The 12,830-nt window shown below is 40.6% G+C and overlaps 1 protein-coding gene across 1 annotated transcript in view; it reads right to left on the bottom strand.

The window, feature by feature from the left end:
* The window catches only part of AKAP13 (A-kinase anchoring protein 13), a 111,421-nt gene that overhangs the window by 37,252 nt on the left and 61,339 nt on the right, over window positions 1-12,830 (bottom strand). Inside the window, exon 9 of the mRNA XM_065872946.1 lies at window positions 6,883-7,057. Within this exon, the coding sequence (XP_065729018.1) occupies window positions 6,883-7,057 (175 nt within the window). The remainder of the gene's footprint in view (window positions 1-6,882; window positions 7,058-12,830) is intronic.

Here is a 12,830-nt window from a genome sequence, read left to right as displayed (position 1 = left end):
GCCGAAGTGCTCACCTAGCAGCAGTTTTCAGAAGAACACTGGTAAACAAATAAACAAAAACCAAAATGAAACTGCTCTGTTCGGATAAGAATTGACTTTATTGCTCAGGCTCTTTCACCTCCCTTTTCCCTAAACGAACTTCTTTTCCTTAATCAGTTATATGTATTTTACTATCTAAGCAATGAATTCTAAATACGAGAAAACGGCCTATCTAGAGAGCTGTCTTCCCGGATAAAATCTAAAGCTGAATCCAACCGTCACACACATTCTAAACTCTTATGTTTCCTACTTAGATTACAGCTGGTCTACTTGTTTATTTTTTTAATCAAGAGAACCAACCTACCACAAAAGTACTCAGAAGCTGCTAACACAACAGAAAATAAATCCACAATAATCTCAATATCATTTTACATCTGTTTAAAGCAAACAAAACAGAACCACTGGCAATCTCCAAAAAACCCCGAACAGAATGAATTCCATACTCTGAAAGACTCCACACCAAGCATTCCAAAGACCAAATTATCTGTGGCAGCTGGAAAGAACAGCTGATTATTCAAGGGAAGCTTTACATAACTACAAGAAGTGAGAACTGGAAAGATGCTCTTCTCCTTTCTCCATTAAAGTCACTGAAATCCCAAAATAAGGGTAGAGTTTTGGCTGAGTTTAAAACAAACAAACAAACCACACACACAACCCTGTCAAGTTTCTCATAACTTAAATTACTCTGAAGCAGTCCTGACAAGGGGCTTCAGCCCCTGCTCTCACCAGTTGTCTGTTTTCCAGGAGCGGACTTCAGGGGAGCTACAGGGAGGCTTCGCTACTGCTCCCTGCTATAGTTCTAGCATCTTGTGATCCTGACCATTTCCACCTAAGGGACTCAGCTTTCACCACGACTTGACTTCAGACCGCTCCAGGTGTGTTCTACCGGGGTGAAGAGATGCTGATTTGTTTTAAAAATTCTATCCTGCTGTATCTCTTAATATTTGCATGCAAAAAGATATATTAAAGTGAATAAAGACATTTGAGAGACAGGCGAAGATCAACATCAGCCATCGTCACACATAACCATGATGAACCATGCGGCTGATCTCTCTAAACCACGAGTCAAAACTGACTGAGCAGCCACTTGGGGTCTGAGGCTCCAGGGTCAGCAAACAGGGTTAATGTTAAACCAAAAAAGGAAGGCTAAGAGCACAAGGGTTTCCCGGGAGTTAAATGAACTGGAGGGATGCTATGTTTCCTGAGACCCCTGGGAAGGTCCTGGACATGAGAGGGGATGGAGGGAGGAGGGGAAAGAGATTCTGAGTCCCCAAATTACTCATATTTTCCACTTCCTGCCAAGGTTACAGATGGTGCTTCACACACACAAACATGCACTGCAGGCACTGTTCTTCAGGAAGCTGGAGAGAACCAGCCCATTACTTTTGTTCCTTTGGGAAGATGACTACATGTTGTTCCTTTGCTTTCAAGCCTTGATTTTTTTCCCCTCTTTTTTTAAGCGGCAGGCAGCAACCTGTCAACAAACAGACCTTAATGCCACCACTAAATGTCGAGCTTATTTCAACATTACCTCTGGAGTGGACTGCAAAGGTATAGTTGAGATAGGTAGCCCCTAAGATTCTGAGGTGGGGTGGTATTTAAACTAAAAATGTATTTTTGCACCTTAGGTGCATAGCAGAGTAATAATCAGGCCCTATCAAACTTCCTTTTTGCTGTCTGATTCTTTCAGTTTATTTATTTATTTTAAATTTTATTAAAAATAATTTTTTTGGCCACACCACATGGCATGTGGGACCTTAGTTCCCCAACCAGGGATTGAACCCATGTCCCCTGCACTGGAAGCACAGAGTCTTAACCACTGGACCTTCAGGGAAGTCCCTTGATTCTTTCAGTTTAAACTGAAAAACATAAACTTTTCTTCCTTGTTTTGCTAAGCAGGTAGAACTAAGATAATTTGTGACATTTTCAGTTTGACCAAGTGATTTCCATAGATCAAAGAACCACTGGCAGAGGACATGATGACTATACTTCCTCCCCCAGACTGATTCTCCAAACAGAAAAGACTCTTGTGATGACACACTGGACTCAGTGAAATAATCTGCTTCCAAAAGAAATAGACACCTGAGGTGACTTAACATTAAAAATTACGAATTAAACCAAAAAACCCCCATCCTACTTATTATAAACACTGTTAGCATAAAACTAGTAGTCGACCTATTTTACTGATTTTCTACTTTTAAAACGTCTTAAATAAAATACTGTTATATTGTGTGCTATCAAATATATAAAATATTTAGTACAGATATCTGAACTATAATTTTAACATTTGCATTTAAAGTCAATAAAAGAGAAAATGAACTTGTTTTGATGGATCCAAAAATGAGAAATCAGGTGCATATTATACTTGGAATTCACATAACTACCCCAGCATCTAATTTATGTCTGTATTTAGTTTTGCATACATAACATAGAGAATATCTTCATTTTCATAGATAAGCTGGTACAAATATTAGCAGTTAAAAAAAATGGCTTGCCTTGCAATTATATTACGTTCTTCAATTAATTCGAGATGGAAGGAAAAATCCAAACAAGTAGGTAGACTGACAGCTACAGTTAATATGCTGATGTTAAAATTTGGTTACACTTTTGAGCATGTATATTTTTAAGTGCGTTTTAAATTAGTTTAAATCCAAAAATCTGGAACTTCCAAAACACCAGTTCCACAAAAAACATTCTGAAAACCACTGTCCTATCTACCAAACTATTTAATTACTACACAGATGTGTGGCTGAGAAGTTTAGTCTACAAGTCTCAAACTTTTTTTTTTTTAATTATTTTATTTTTTGCTGCATTGGCTTCTCTCGTTGCAGAGCATGGGCCCTAGGCACGCGGGCTTCAGTAGTTGTTGCTCGCGGGCTTCAGTAGTTGTTGCTCACGGGCTCTAGAGCACAGGCTCAGTAGTTGTGGCACACGGGCTCAGCTGCTCTGCGGCATGTGGGATCTTCCCAGACCAGGGCTTGAACCCGCGTCCCCTGCATTGGCAGGCAGATTCTTAACCACTGCACCACCAGGGAAGTCCCGAGAACTCTTCTTAAAAGCGACTGTGTAATAAGCAACTTGAGAAAGGTGCCTCTAATTACATATTCCAACCACTAAGAAGAAAGGATCATCATGTGATGTGATAGAGGTGCTAAATACGGCTACAATGGCAATCAGATTACAATATATAAATGCATCAAATTAATGCTCTGCATTCTTTAAGTTTACACAATGTTACATGTCAAATATATTCAGTTTTAAGAAAAAGAGCAAGAGAAAGGTGCCTGGCACATTCGGCTGCTCAATGAGTATCTGTTGACGAACTGCTTTTGAATGAACCACAGTGCCTTGCAGAGTTCAGGTAACTGAAGATAAGAAACTCAAATGCATACTTACTGGTAGTTAAATGTAAAAAATAAATCCAGTCTGAAGTCATCAAGATCTTCTAGAATATTCACCCAGCTCTCCCCCTACTGAAGCAGAGGACAGAGTGGAAGCCATATAAAATAAATATAAATCAGAACAATCCACTGAGGACACAGAACACTGAAGTATGTGAAAATCTCCATGAGGATTCTTCAAGAAATACTTTCATTCTTGAAGTTTTATTCAGTTATTTTTCAAACCCACCCCTTGGTTGTATAGTACTCTGAGCAGTAGAGAGCATCCCCCTCAACTGGGGAGAGGATGTGTGGTGTCAGGGCACATAGTGGGAGCTGGGACTGAGACCCCTAAATAAAGCCAACAGCTTTAAACTAAAGACTGTAACAGCCATGCTGAAGGGCCTGGAGAAAGTCCACCTACTGGCCCTGCAGAAGCAGCAAGGAAACCTGCCCTCCCCAGGACCCTGAGTGAGAATTCTGTATCACATATGAATCCAGGGTCCAAATTTACACCATCCATATCTCCTGGAACCCTGAGTTAAGAAATCTTCTCTAGAGGTTTAATGGAATCCCAATCTAGGAATGATGAAACCCTGAGGGATCCAGCTGAAACAAATGCAGAACTGCTACATCACAGGGTCACTGTGACAAAACAGGGAATCTAGAGGTTCCCACGGGAGGGAAAAATGTCTTATGAAGCTGAAGCTGAACTTACAAAACAAAAAAACCCAGATACCATGTAAGGAAGCAAACTGCTATGAAGAAGCATTAGCAAATGCACAGGCAAGAGAAGATGTTGAGAGTTATTAAAAGTCCCTAATGGAAAGAACAGAATCTATACTGCTCGGGGATTTTCTTTTCTGCATGCTCAGTTATGCATTAGTTTTCTAAAAAATATATTTTATTGAAAATACATATTTAAAAATTACGTTTTATAGCAGAAAGCAGGTGTTCAGTGTGCTGTACTGATGAAGTTCCTTGAACATTAATTTCATGCTGCCAGTCCCCTATTCTTCTCTGAGACCAGTACTCCCAAAATGGAGATCAGGCACTTGGCAGGAGGGATGCACAAAATGATTCTTTGAAATAGAGGAGGAAATTTTTACAGCTCTCACTTATATTGACTTAAAAGAGAAATGGAGTTAATACATAGACTGATAAATGGGTGGCTCACTCAGCCTCAATGTTAGGCAGCTTCCTGTTATGTTTGATCCTAGAGGATTCTGGAAGGAAGAAGAGGCCCTCGGAAGGTAGGTCAGGGATGTGTAACAGCTTCCTCGTTCGTTTACTTTCAGCATCTTGTGATGAATGGAAATTTACAGGTGCTCAATAAAGTAAACTTACAAATTATATTTAGTTTCAACTAAAATAAAATGAAAAAGAGACAAATTCCTGCAAAGAAACTGTGCATCTAGGACAATATTAAGAAGACTAATAACTAACCAGCAAACAAGAAAATGGCAAACCTGACTTCTCATTCCTAGAATGAGCTCCCTGTAATTATAGTATAGGACATGTACGTAATTTTTTACACACACATTACACACACACACATACCCCGTGTGAGTAGACTAAGTATGTTTTAATGATAGATAAACATACTAAAAAGTGCTGGGTGACTACTGCCCTAGACAACCAAGTTATTCTAGTATTGAGAAGCTGTCTGTGTCCAGTGGCTAAGAAACTGAACTGGTGACTGGTGTCCTAAGAATGAGTCCTATTAGAACCTGGGCTCCAGAGTAACATGCTGGGGGGATATTGAACAGTGACAGTCTCGAGGTCACATAAAACGTGTTACTATGCTGGAGTCGTTATCATCGTCCCAGTAAGTCACACATGAAGGAGGACATAAATGTGTGTGATATCTGCACACGAGGATGAAAAAAGAGATGAGAGCTCCCCGGAAGTTTTCTTTAAAAAAAAAAAAAAAAAAAGGACAGTAAAACAAATATGGCTGTAGACAATATTGGGGTATAATATATCCATAAGAGGCATTTTACAAGCACATGAGTGTTAACGCCAGTCGTTTAAAAAGTCACAACAGCTGCAGCGTGGATAAGATAGGCTGTGTGCCAGTTGTCACTCCACTCTTTCTCTAAATATCAAGGAAGCAAGTGAGTGGAAATTATTATTGCAGTAACTTAGACTCTGCTCAAATAAAGTTTTAAACATTTCAAATTTCAGTAAGTTAACTATTTTTAGTAACAGATCACTTGGGATACTTCACATAAGTGACTGAAATCAAGACAATGTCATGACATCATGGTCTGAGAAGTGCTTCTTGGAGTCTGAGTTAGTCACTATTTGGTCTGAATTGGTTACAGGTATGACAAGATCCAAATCACCTCAGCCTCTGGAAGAGTGGCCACTTCTGACCACTCTGACCACTTCTGTGGTCAGAGTCTCATAACCTCAAACCCTCAAGCTACCCAGCAGTCCCTTGTCAGGTTGTATATGCTCATATTTTGCTCTAGTACACTGGCCACTTTACACTGGCCACTTCTGACCACAAGCAGCCTCCTTGATTTTCCTTGGTGTGCACTATGAATATTATTACTTTCTATCTGTGTGCAACCACAAAATTTTGAGATGTAGTGCCTCAGAGCAAGGATCTGCAAATTAACAGCCTGTGGGCCAAATCTGGCCTGTAACCTATTTTTGTATGGCCCATGAACTACAAAGGGTTTTTACATTTTTAAATGGTTGAAAAAATAGAAAAGACTAATATTCCATGACACATGAAAATTACATGAAATTCAAATTTCACTGCCCATAAATGAAATTTTACTGGAACACAGCCATACTCATTGGTTTATGTATTATCTATGGCTGCTTTTGCACTACAGCAGCGGAGTTCAGTAGTGTGGCAGAGACTGTACTGCCCATGAAGTCTAAGAAGTCCGCTATCTAGACAGAAAAAGTTAGCCATCCTCTGTCTCAGAGCATATCGTCAAAACCAGGAACCATGTTCAGTTAACAGGCCTGGCTTTAAGGTGGTAGTAAGCAGGTCAGCAAGAGGTCAATACGGAACGTCTCTGCACGCGAAGGTACTCTCCCTCTCCCTTGGCAGTTTCCATGACTTGACGCTGGTCAATGGCTGAAGCATACACCAAAGTACTAGAGCAAAATATGAGCATATACAACCTGACAAGGGACTGCTGGGTAGCTTGAGGGTTTGAGGTTATGAGACTGTTTTCATGCTGACATGGACTTCTGGAATAAGGTAGTGGCTTAGGGACAAAAGGACAGGATATTTAAAATTGGGCTGTCTGAAAAAATTATAGGCTGTATGTTATATATCTAGAATTAATTTCTTCAATGCTATTTAAAGAGAGATAGAAAAAGGGCTACTTCTCCACATAAACGAGGAACAGATTAGGGGTGGGAAGGACAGGAAACTAGAAATGAGTTTTTCTGAGCCAAGAGCGTTCCATCACACAGGAAGAAGCACGTCTCTTACTTGCACAAGTATAGGCGTCTTTGTTGGTGAAAGGCTTCGTGCACTGGCTACAGCTGATGGGACCCACAATAGGGATGGAACTGAAAGTGTGCCCGTTCAGAGTCTTCTTGTCCTTCTCCTTCTCTTTGGCATCTTTCTCCTTCTCCTTAATTTTATCTTTCTCCTTTTCCTTTTCCTGCCAAAGAAAACAATCGACAGTTAACTGAAGGCCTTCAGTTAACACTAGAAGGCCTTCCCTTCTGGAAGGGTACCCAGCTGGCATGTGGTCAACAGTGGCTGGTGAATGTTTTGGATGAAAATTCGGAACACTGTCCTGGACAAAATTTTTTTTTATTAACCTGTGGGCATTTGAGCTACGTTAGAAAAACCTTAAGAGGACTGGGAAGGCTAAACAGTTCTATCAGTTGCTTATTCACTGGTTATTTATGCCAACAGACACATTCATTGCCCAATGACCAGCACCAGAGAGAAAGAGGCTTCTGGTGCTGGAGGAGGAGTCTGCAGTGGCCGTGAATCCTCCTCAGTGAGCCACAGCTCGGCCCATGGGGGAAGCCGGCAACGAGCTCAGGGCCAGCTGCAGGCAGGAAGCAGAAGAAAGGATGGTGACAGTTCTGGGACCAGCCTGAGGGAGAGGAAAGATGATTGGGCAGCATCAAAAATGACTCGAGGGTCCCCTCTGACTGCCTCCCAGCCATCACATATCCCCACGTGAGGGCACATCTCTGATGGTTCCTCCCTTACTCTAGCCAGAAATATTAACTATCCCCCCACATATACATTTTCTATTCTTACTAATTAGAATTTCAAGGTTCATAGCTATTAACTTTGGCCCAATTTTCAAATTGGGGGAGGAGGGATTTAAACCCTAAAAATTTAAAGAAATACTAATGAGTGCTAGATCCTTAATAACATACCCAAAGCTGCCAGGGACATTTCAGGTACACACTACTGTCAAGAGACGAGGGCTGTGGGGTCTAACTATATGCTCTCCACAAGAGGTCCTTCACAAACACGGTTAGGCACACGCTCGGCTGGTTAACCAATACCAAATGAATAATTCTCTTTCAAACTAACTGGACCATGAACTACAATTCACAGAGGTAGGCAGAATGCATTTAGTAGTTGTCATCACCACTAGCCCTGGGGTACCCATTTTCCAGGGCATACAATACTACTGTTGTAATCTAAAAAAATTCCTGGAAAATAGGTACCCCAAAGTCAGTGATCCTGACAACTACCAAATGCCTTACATTTTAAATCAATGCCTTCTACATACATTATTTCATCTGATTCAATAATTCTGAGGTGAGTAGGGTGGGCATTATGCTTCCCATGTTCTAACTGAAAAGAGCAAGATAATAAACAGCAGCTAAAAGTTTGAACAGTTACTGTGTGCCAAGCACTGTAGTACACAATTGACATGAATTTTCTCATACACTGGGTACAACCCAATGAACTAAGTACCAGCTATGATCTCCATTTCACATTTGAGGAGACTGAGGCTTAGAGATGTCTCATACTGTACTGGAGGCCACACACCAGTAACTGCCCAAGCTGGAATTAAGTTCCAGATCTGCCAACTCTAAAGCTCAGCTCTCATTCACTACGCTCTACTGCAAAGGGCTGGAGAGGTCTGTTGACTCACAGAAGGTCACACAGCAATGATCTGCAGTTAAAATCAGAACCCAGGTCTTCTGACTTCCTATTCAGAACCCATCTGCTATACTGAAGTGGTGAATATTTGCTAAGTCTATGATTCATGTAAACTCCTTTGTTAACAGAATGAATATCATAAAACTCTAAGAGCCAAATTGCTACACTTTAGAACCATAAAAAATAATGGAGAGGAAGGGAGAAAAACAAACTACTTCACTTTACAAAACAGGAAACTGCTCTGAGTGAAAATTCGTAACTGCTAAAGTATGCAAAACTAATGAAAATAATAAATATTGAGTTTTTCTAATAATTTCTTTCTTTTAACTAAATTTTGCTAAAGGCTTCTTCATACATAAAATGTTAAACTGAAAAGCACCTGACATTTTGCTCAAGAAAGCTTAAAAAAAAGCATGCTGTAAGAGTTAAGAAAATCTTCTATGGGGACTTCCCTGGTGGCGCAGTGGTTAAGAATCCACCTGCCAATGCAGAGGACACGGGTTCGAGCCTTGGTCCGGGAGCCTTGGTCCGGGAAGATCCCACATGCCATGGAGCAACAAAGCCCATGTGCCACAACTACTGAGCCTGCGCTCTAGAGCCCGTGAGCCACAACTACTGAGCCCACGTGCTGCAACTAGTGAAGCCCACGCACCTAGAGCCCGTGCTCCACAACAAGAGAAGCCACCGCAACGAGAAGGCCGCGCACCGGAATGAATAGTCCCCGTTTGCCGCAACTAGAGGAAGCCCGCGTGCAGCAACAAAGACCCAACGTAGCCAAAAAATAAATAAATTTAAAGAAAAAAAACCTCATTTCTACCTTTAAAAAAAAAAAAGAAAAACAAAACCTTCTATGGCAACTCTCTCAAGCCTTGCAATGCTCTTCGAATCTGAATAGATAATAAATTATTTCCTCATCCTTTGCAACAATCCAAACTAGCTCCTCCAGGGATAAAAACAACACAAAACAATAAACTCCACTGTCTCTTTCTGTATTTATTAGGTTAGTGCTTTAAAGAAGTCAGGCGCTTACCTCCCCATGTTTTGGTCCTATGAATCTCACTGTTATAAGGGGTGCTTCATGAAACCGACCCCATTTTACCGACATGATTCGATCCCCATGCCAGGAAATGTGTTCTCACGGAAGGAGGGGCTCATGCCGGCGGGGCACAGCCCAGCAGCTTCGAGCTGCCATCAGAGCAACCATTAGAGAAACGGTAAGAGGAAGCCACGGACTGGTTGAGAAAGGGAAGGAGGGAGGGCTGAGGCTGTTTGTTTCCTTAAGACAAGCTTAACTATTTGCACGCTGCCAGTACAGCCAACCACCCTAGTTACAAAGAACACAGGACACGAACGAGAACAAATTCCCCCTAACACAGTGTGTGTGGACAGTACTTAAGTTGCAAGATGGGAACTCTGGCAAGACTGAGGCCGATTTTTTAACACCAGAAGTTAAGGAACACAACTGTTTAATTAGATGTGCTCATTTTATAAAAAGCAATACATTTACAAGGAAAACTTTTTTTAGTCAAGTCGTGCCTGTGGGTAAGGCGGTGATTGGTAGTTTCCTGAAGTTTGACTTTTCCTTAACACCTGCCAAAATGCTTTTTAAACCTGTGTGCTGGGGAAATAGAAACTAACAATATTTAAAGAGAAAACTGCAGGTAACAACTATACTAGGATACTATGAGGGAAAGTGATATTTTCATTTTTCTAAACCTACCACTTGAGACAAGTAATTATAATAAAAAAAAAATCAGAGAACTTTCTGGAAAACTGTGGAGCATGCTGTGATTAAGCAACTGTCACACTGCAGGTCTTTAATCAAAGAAGGAACGAGAGAGATAATGGTATCTAATGCTGATTTAAGCCTCTGCAAACACAGCTCTACCCTAGTCGGCACCTTTGAAAGGCGGAGGGGTTTTATTTCTTTTTTAGACACACCACAGGAACTGGGAGTTGAAGCTGAATGTCTTGTTACGAAGTCATGGAGTACATTAACAGTTGTGCAGGAGTCTGATCCTTACATCCGAAAATGCCTGCTTCAAGTCAGATTAAGAATTTGTCTCAAACATCCCTAACTGTCTCCCTGTTGTTTGCAAAGAGGAAAGCTTAGAAAAAAGAAAACCAGTGTGACAGGATGGTTTAAAGAGGGTCACCCCACTCCCTCTGTGAATGCGGACATTATGCATATTAGTGTTTAAATACTCTGCAGCAAGTAAACTTACTTAGCAGGAAACAGTACTACCTCTTAAAGATACTAAAAGACAAAAGCAGAAACTGCCAGTCTTCCTGTTATACTTCCTGTTTAGGTTCTCCCTCTTTCAAAAAAAGATTCAAATATTTACCTAATAACTCATGCCAGTTAATGAGAATTCTTAAAAGGACATATAAAGGATGAGTACTCAATTTCCCCCAAATTTCTCATATACTGGCTACCGGTATGAGAATATATGTATAATATATATAGTGTATACTATGTTATACATAGTATATTATATATACTATAGAGTGCTTATACTAATTAACATAAAAACCAGTGCTAACATTTATAGTAGCATCTTCAATTTTTTAAGCATTATGGAGAACTAACATTATTCAACAGTTAAAGAGTAGGGCTAGCATCATCAAACCAAGAAATTATTCACTTATTTTTGTGTTATCCTTTAGAGAATAAAATACTTCTGAATGGTAAAGCTCTCCTGTGGGTACAATGGCAAATAAAGACAAGGTATTTAATTTTAACATAAAATATATTACTTCACCATTTCCCCTATTTCTTACTATCTTTGGTACATTGACAAAAGCTGAGCTGTCCTATGGGGGGATAAAACAACCTTATTTAAAGTGAGCTAGTAACAATGATCAAAGGTGACTCTTAAGTTTCTTAATATATCTGGCTACTGGGGCACCTAAACCCCTGATAATGTGAAAAGAATTGCAATCCAGGGTTACAGATTTGTAATTTTTTGTAAATTTCCACCACTAGAGATAGCAAGCCCCCAGAGATCAAACCTTGAAGCCAAGAGCCTGAAAGAGGAAGCAGCCTCACTGCAAAAGAGTGCTGTCACTTTGACAAAGGAGAAGATGGGAGGTGACAGGTCAACTGATGCCGTCTTGCCACTGACGACAGGCTGCACTTGTACACAAATTGCCTTCTTTTCTCCTGCCCCTTCTCTTCATCCCCCTACTAGCAAACTCCAGTCCTTTGAGGTTATGAAAAAAGTTAAAGGAAAAAGATACTGTGCAGTAACAGTTCACTCTTGTTGAAGAGTGAACATGAAATGAAGAGTTCTACTTGCTAGAAGTCAGATCACAAGGTATGATCTAGTCTGTTACCTGAAGCATACTTCTCTGCGCTTCAGTCTGTAAAATGAGGAGGCTGGTGCGAGACTTTTTTAAAGGTCAGGTCCCAGTTTCTAAATTCAGTCTTACATCATTTCATTCTTGTCTGTTTGTATTACCTCGTCAATGCGATCAAGTGGTGTATTCACTGCTCTGCCCTTAAGTCAGTGGTACTAGGCGGTGGATGGAAAGGGGGATCTCTACTTTATACTGGTCTTCCAATTAAAAAGTTTGTTTGAAGAAAAGAGTCCACATTTTAAAAACAAGATAAAAAACAACAGAAACATTTGAAATCATCCAAACAGATCATAAAAATTTTCAAGGTAAAGACTATGTGGCTTTGGTTCTTCTGGGTGCTTGTTAGTACCTAGCAGAATGCTGATTACAGAAGCCACTCAATAATATTTGGACAAATTATACTGAACTTTCAAGGAGATTTTCTTTTGTTGATGCCAACCAGTGTCCAAGCGAGCAGTGATAAGTAAGATAGATATGGTTCTATTTTAAGCCTTGCTGCCATATGTAGAATAATGATAAGCATTCTGCCCTCTTTAACCTTAATTTTTTTGAATTATAAAACAAGGCTGGGCTTCCCTGGCGGCGCAGTGGTTGAGAGTCCGGCTGCCGATGCAGGGGACGCGGGTTCGTGCCCCGGTCCGGGAAGATCCCACATGCCGCGGAGCGGCTGGGCCCATGAGCCATGGCCGCTGAGCCTGCGCGTCCGGAGCCTGTGCTCCGCAATGGGAGAGGCCACAACAGTGAGAGGCCCGCGTACCGAAAAAAAAAAAAAAAAAAAAAAACCAAAAAAACCAAGGCTAAGCATGAAGTTAACGCTTAAATACGTGACTATTCTAGAAACGATTTGCAAGACTCTTTTTCCCCCTAGAAAATTCTGAATTTATTATTCCAAGATTAAGTATCATTTCTCCATTTTACACTATTTATTTGTAAAA

Source organism: Phocoena phocoena, chromosome 2 (assembly GCF_963924675.1).
Source record: "Phocoena phocoena chromosome 2, mPhoPho1.1, whole genome shotgun sequence".
Classification (NCBI taxonomy): domain Eukaryota; kingdom Metazoa; phylum Chordata; class Mammalia; order Artiodactyla; family Phocoenidae; genus Phocoena; species Phocoena phocoena.
Note: the sequence above shows the minus strand (reverse complement) of the source record. Positions and strands in the feature narration are given on the sequence as shown.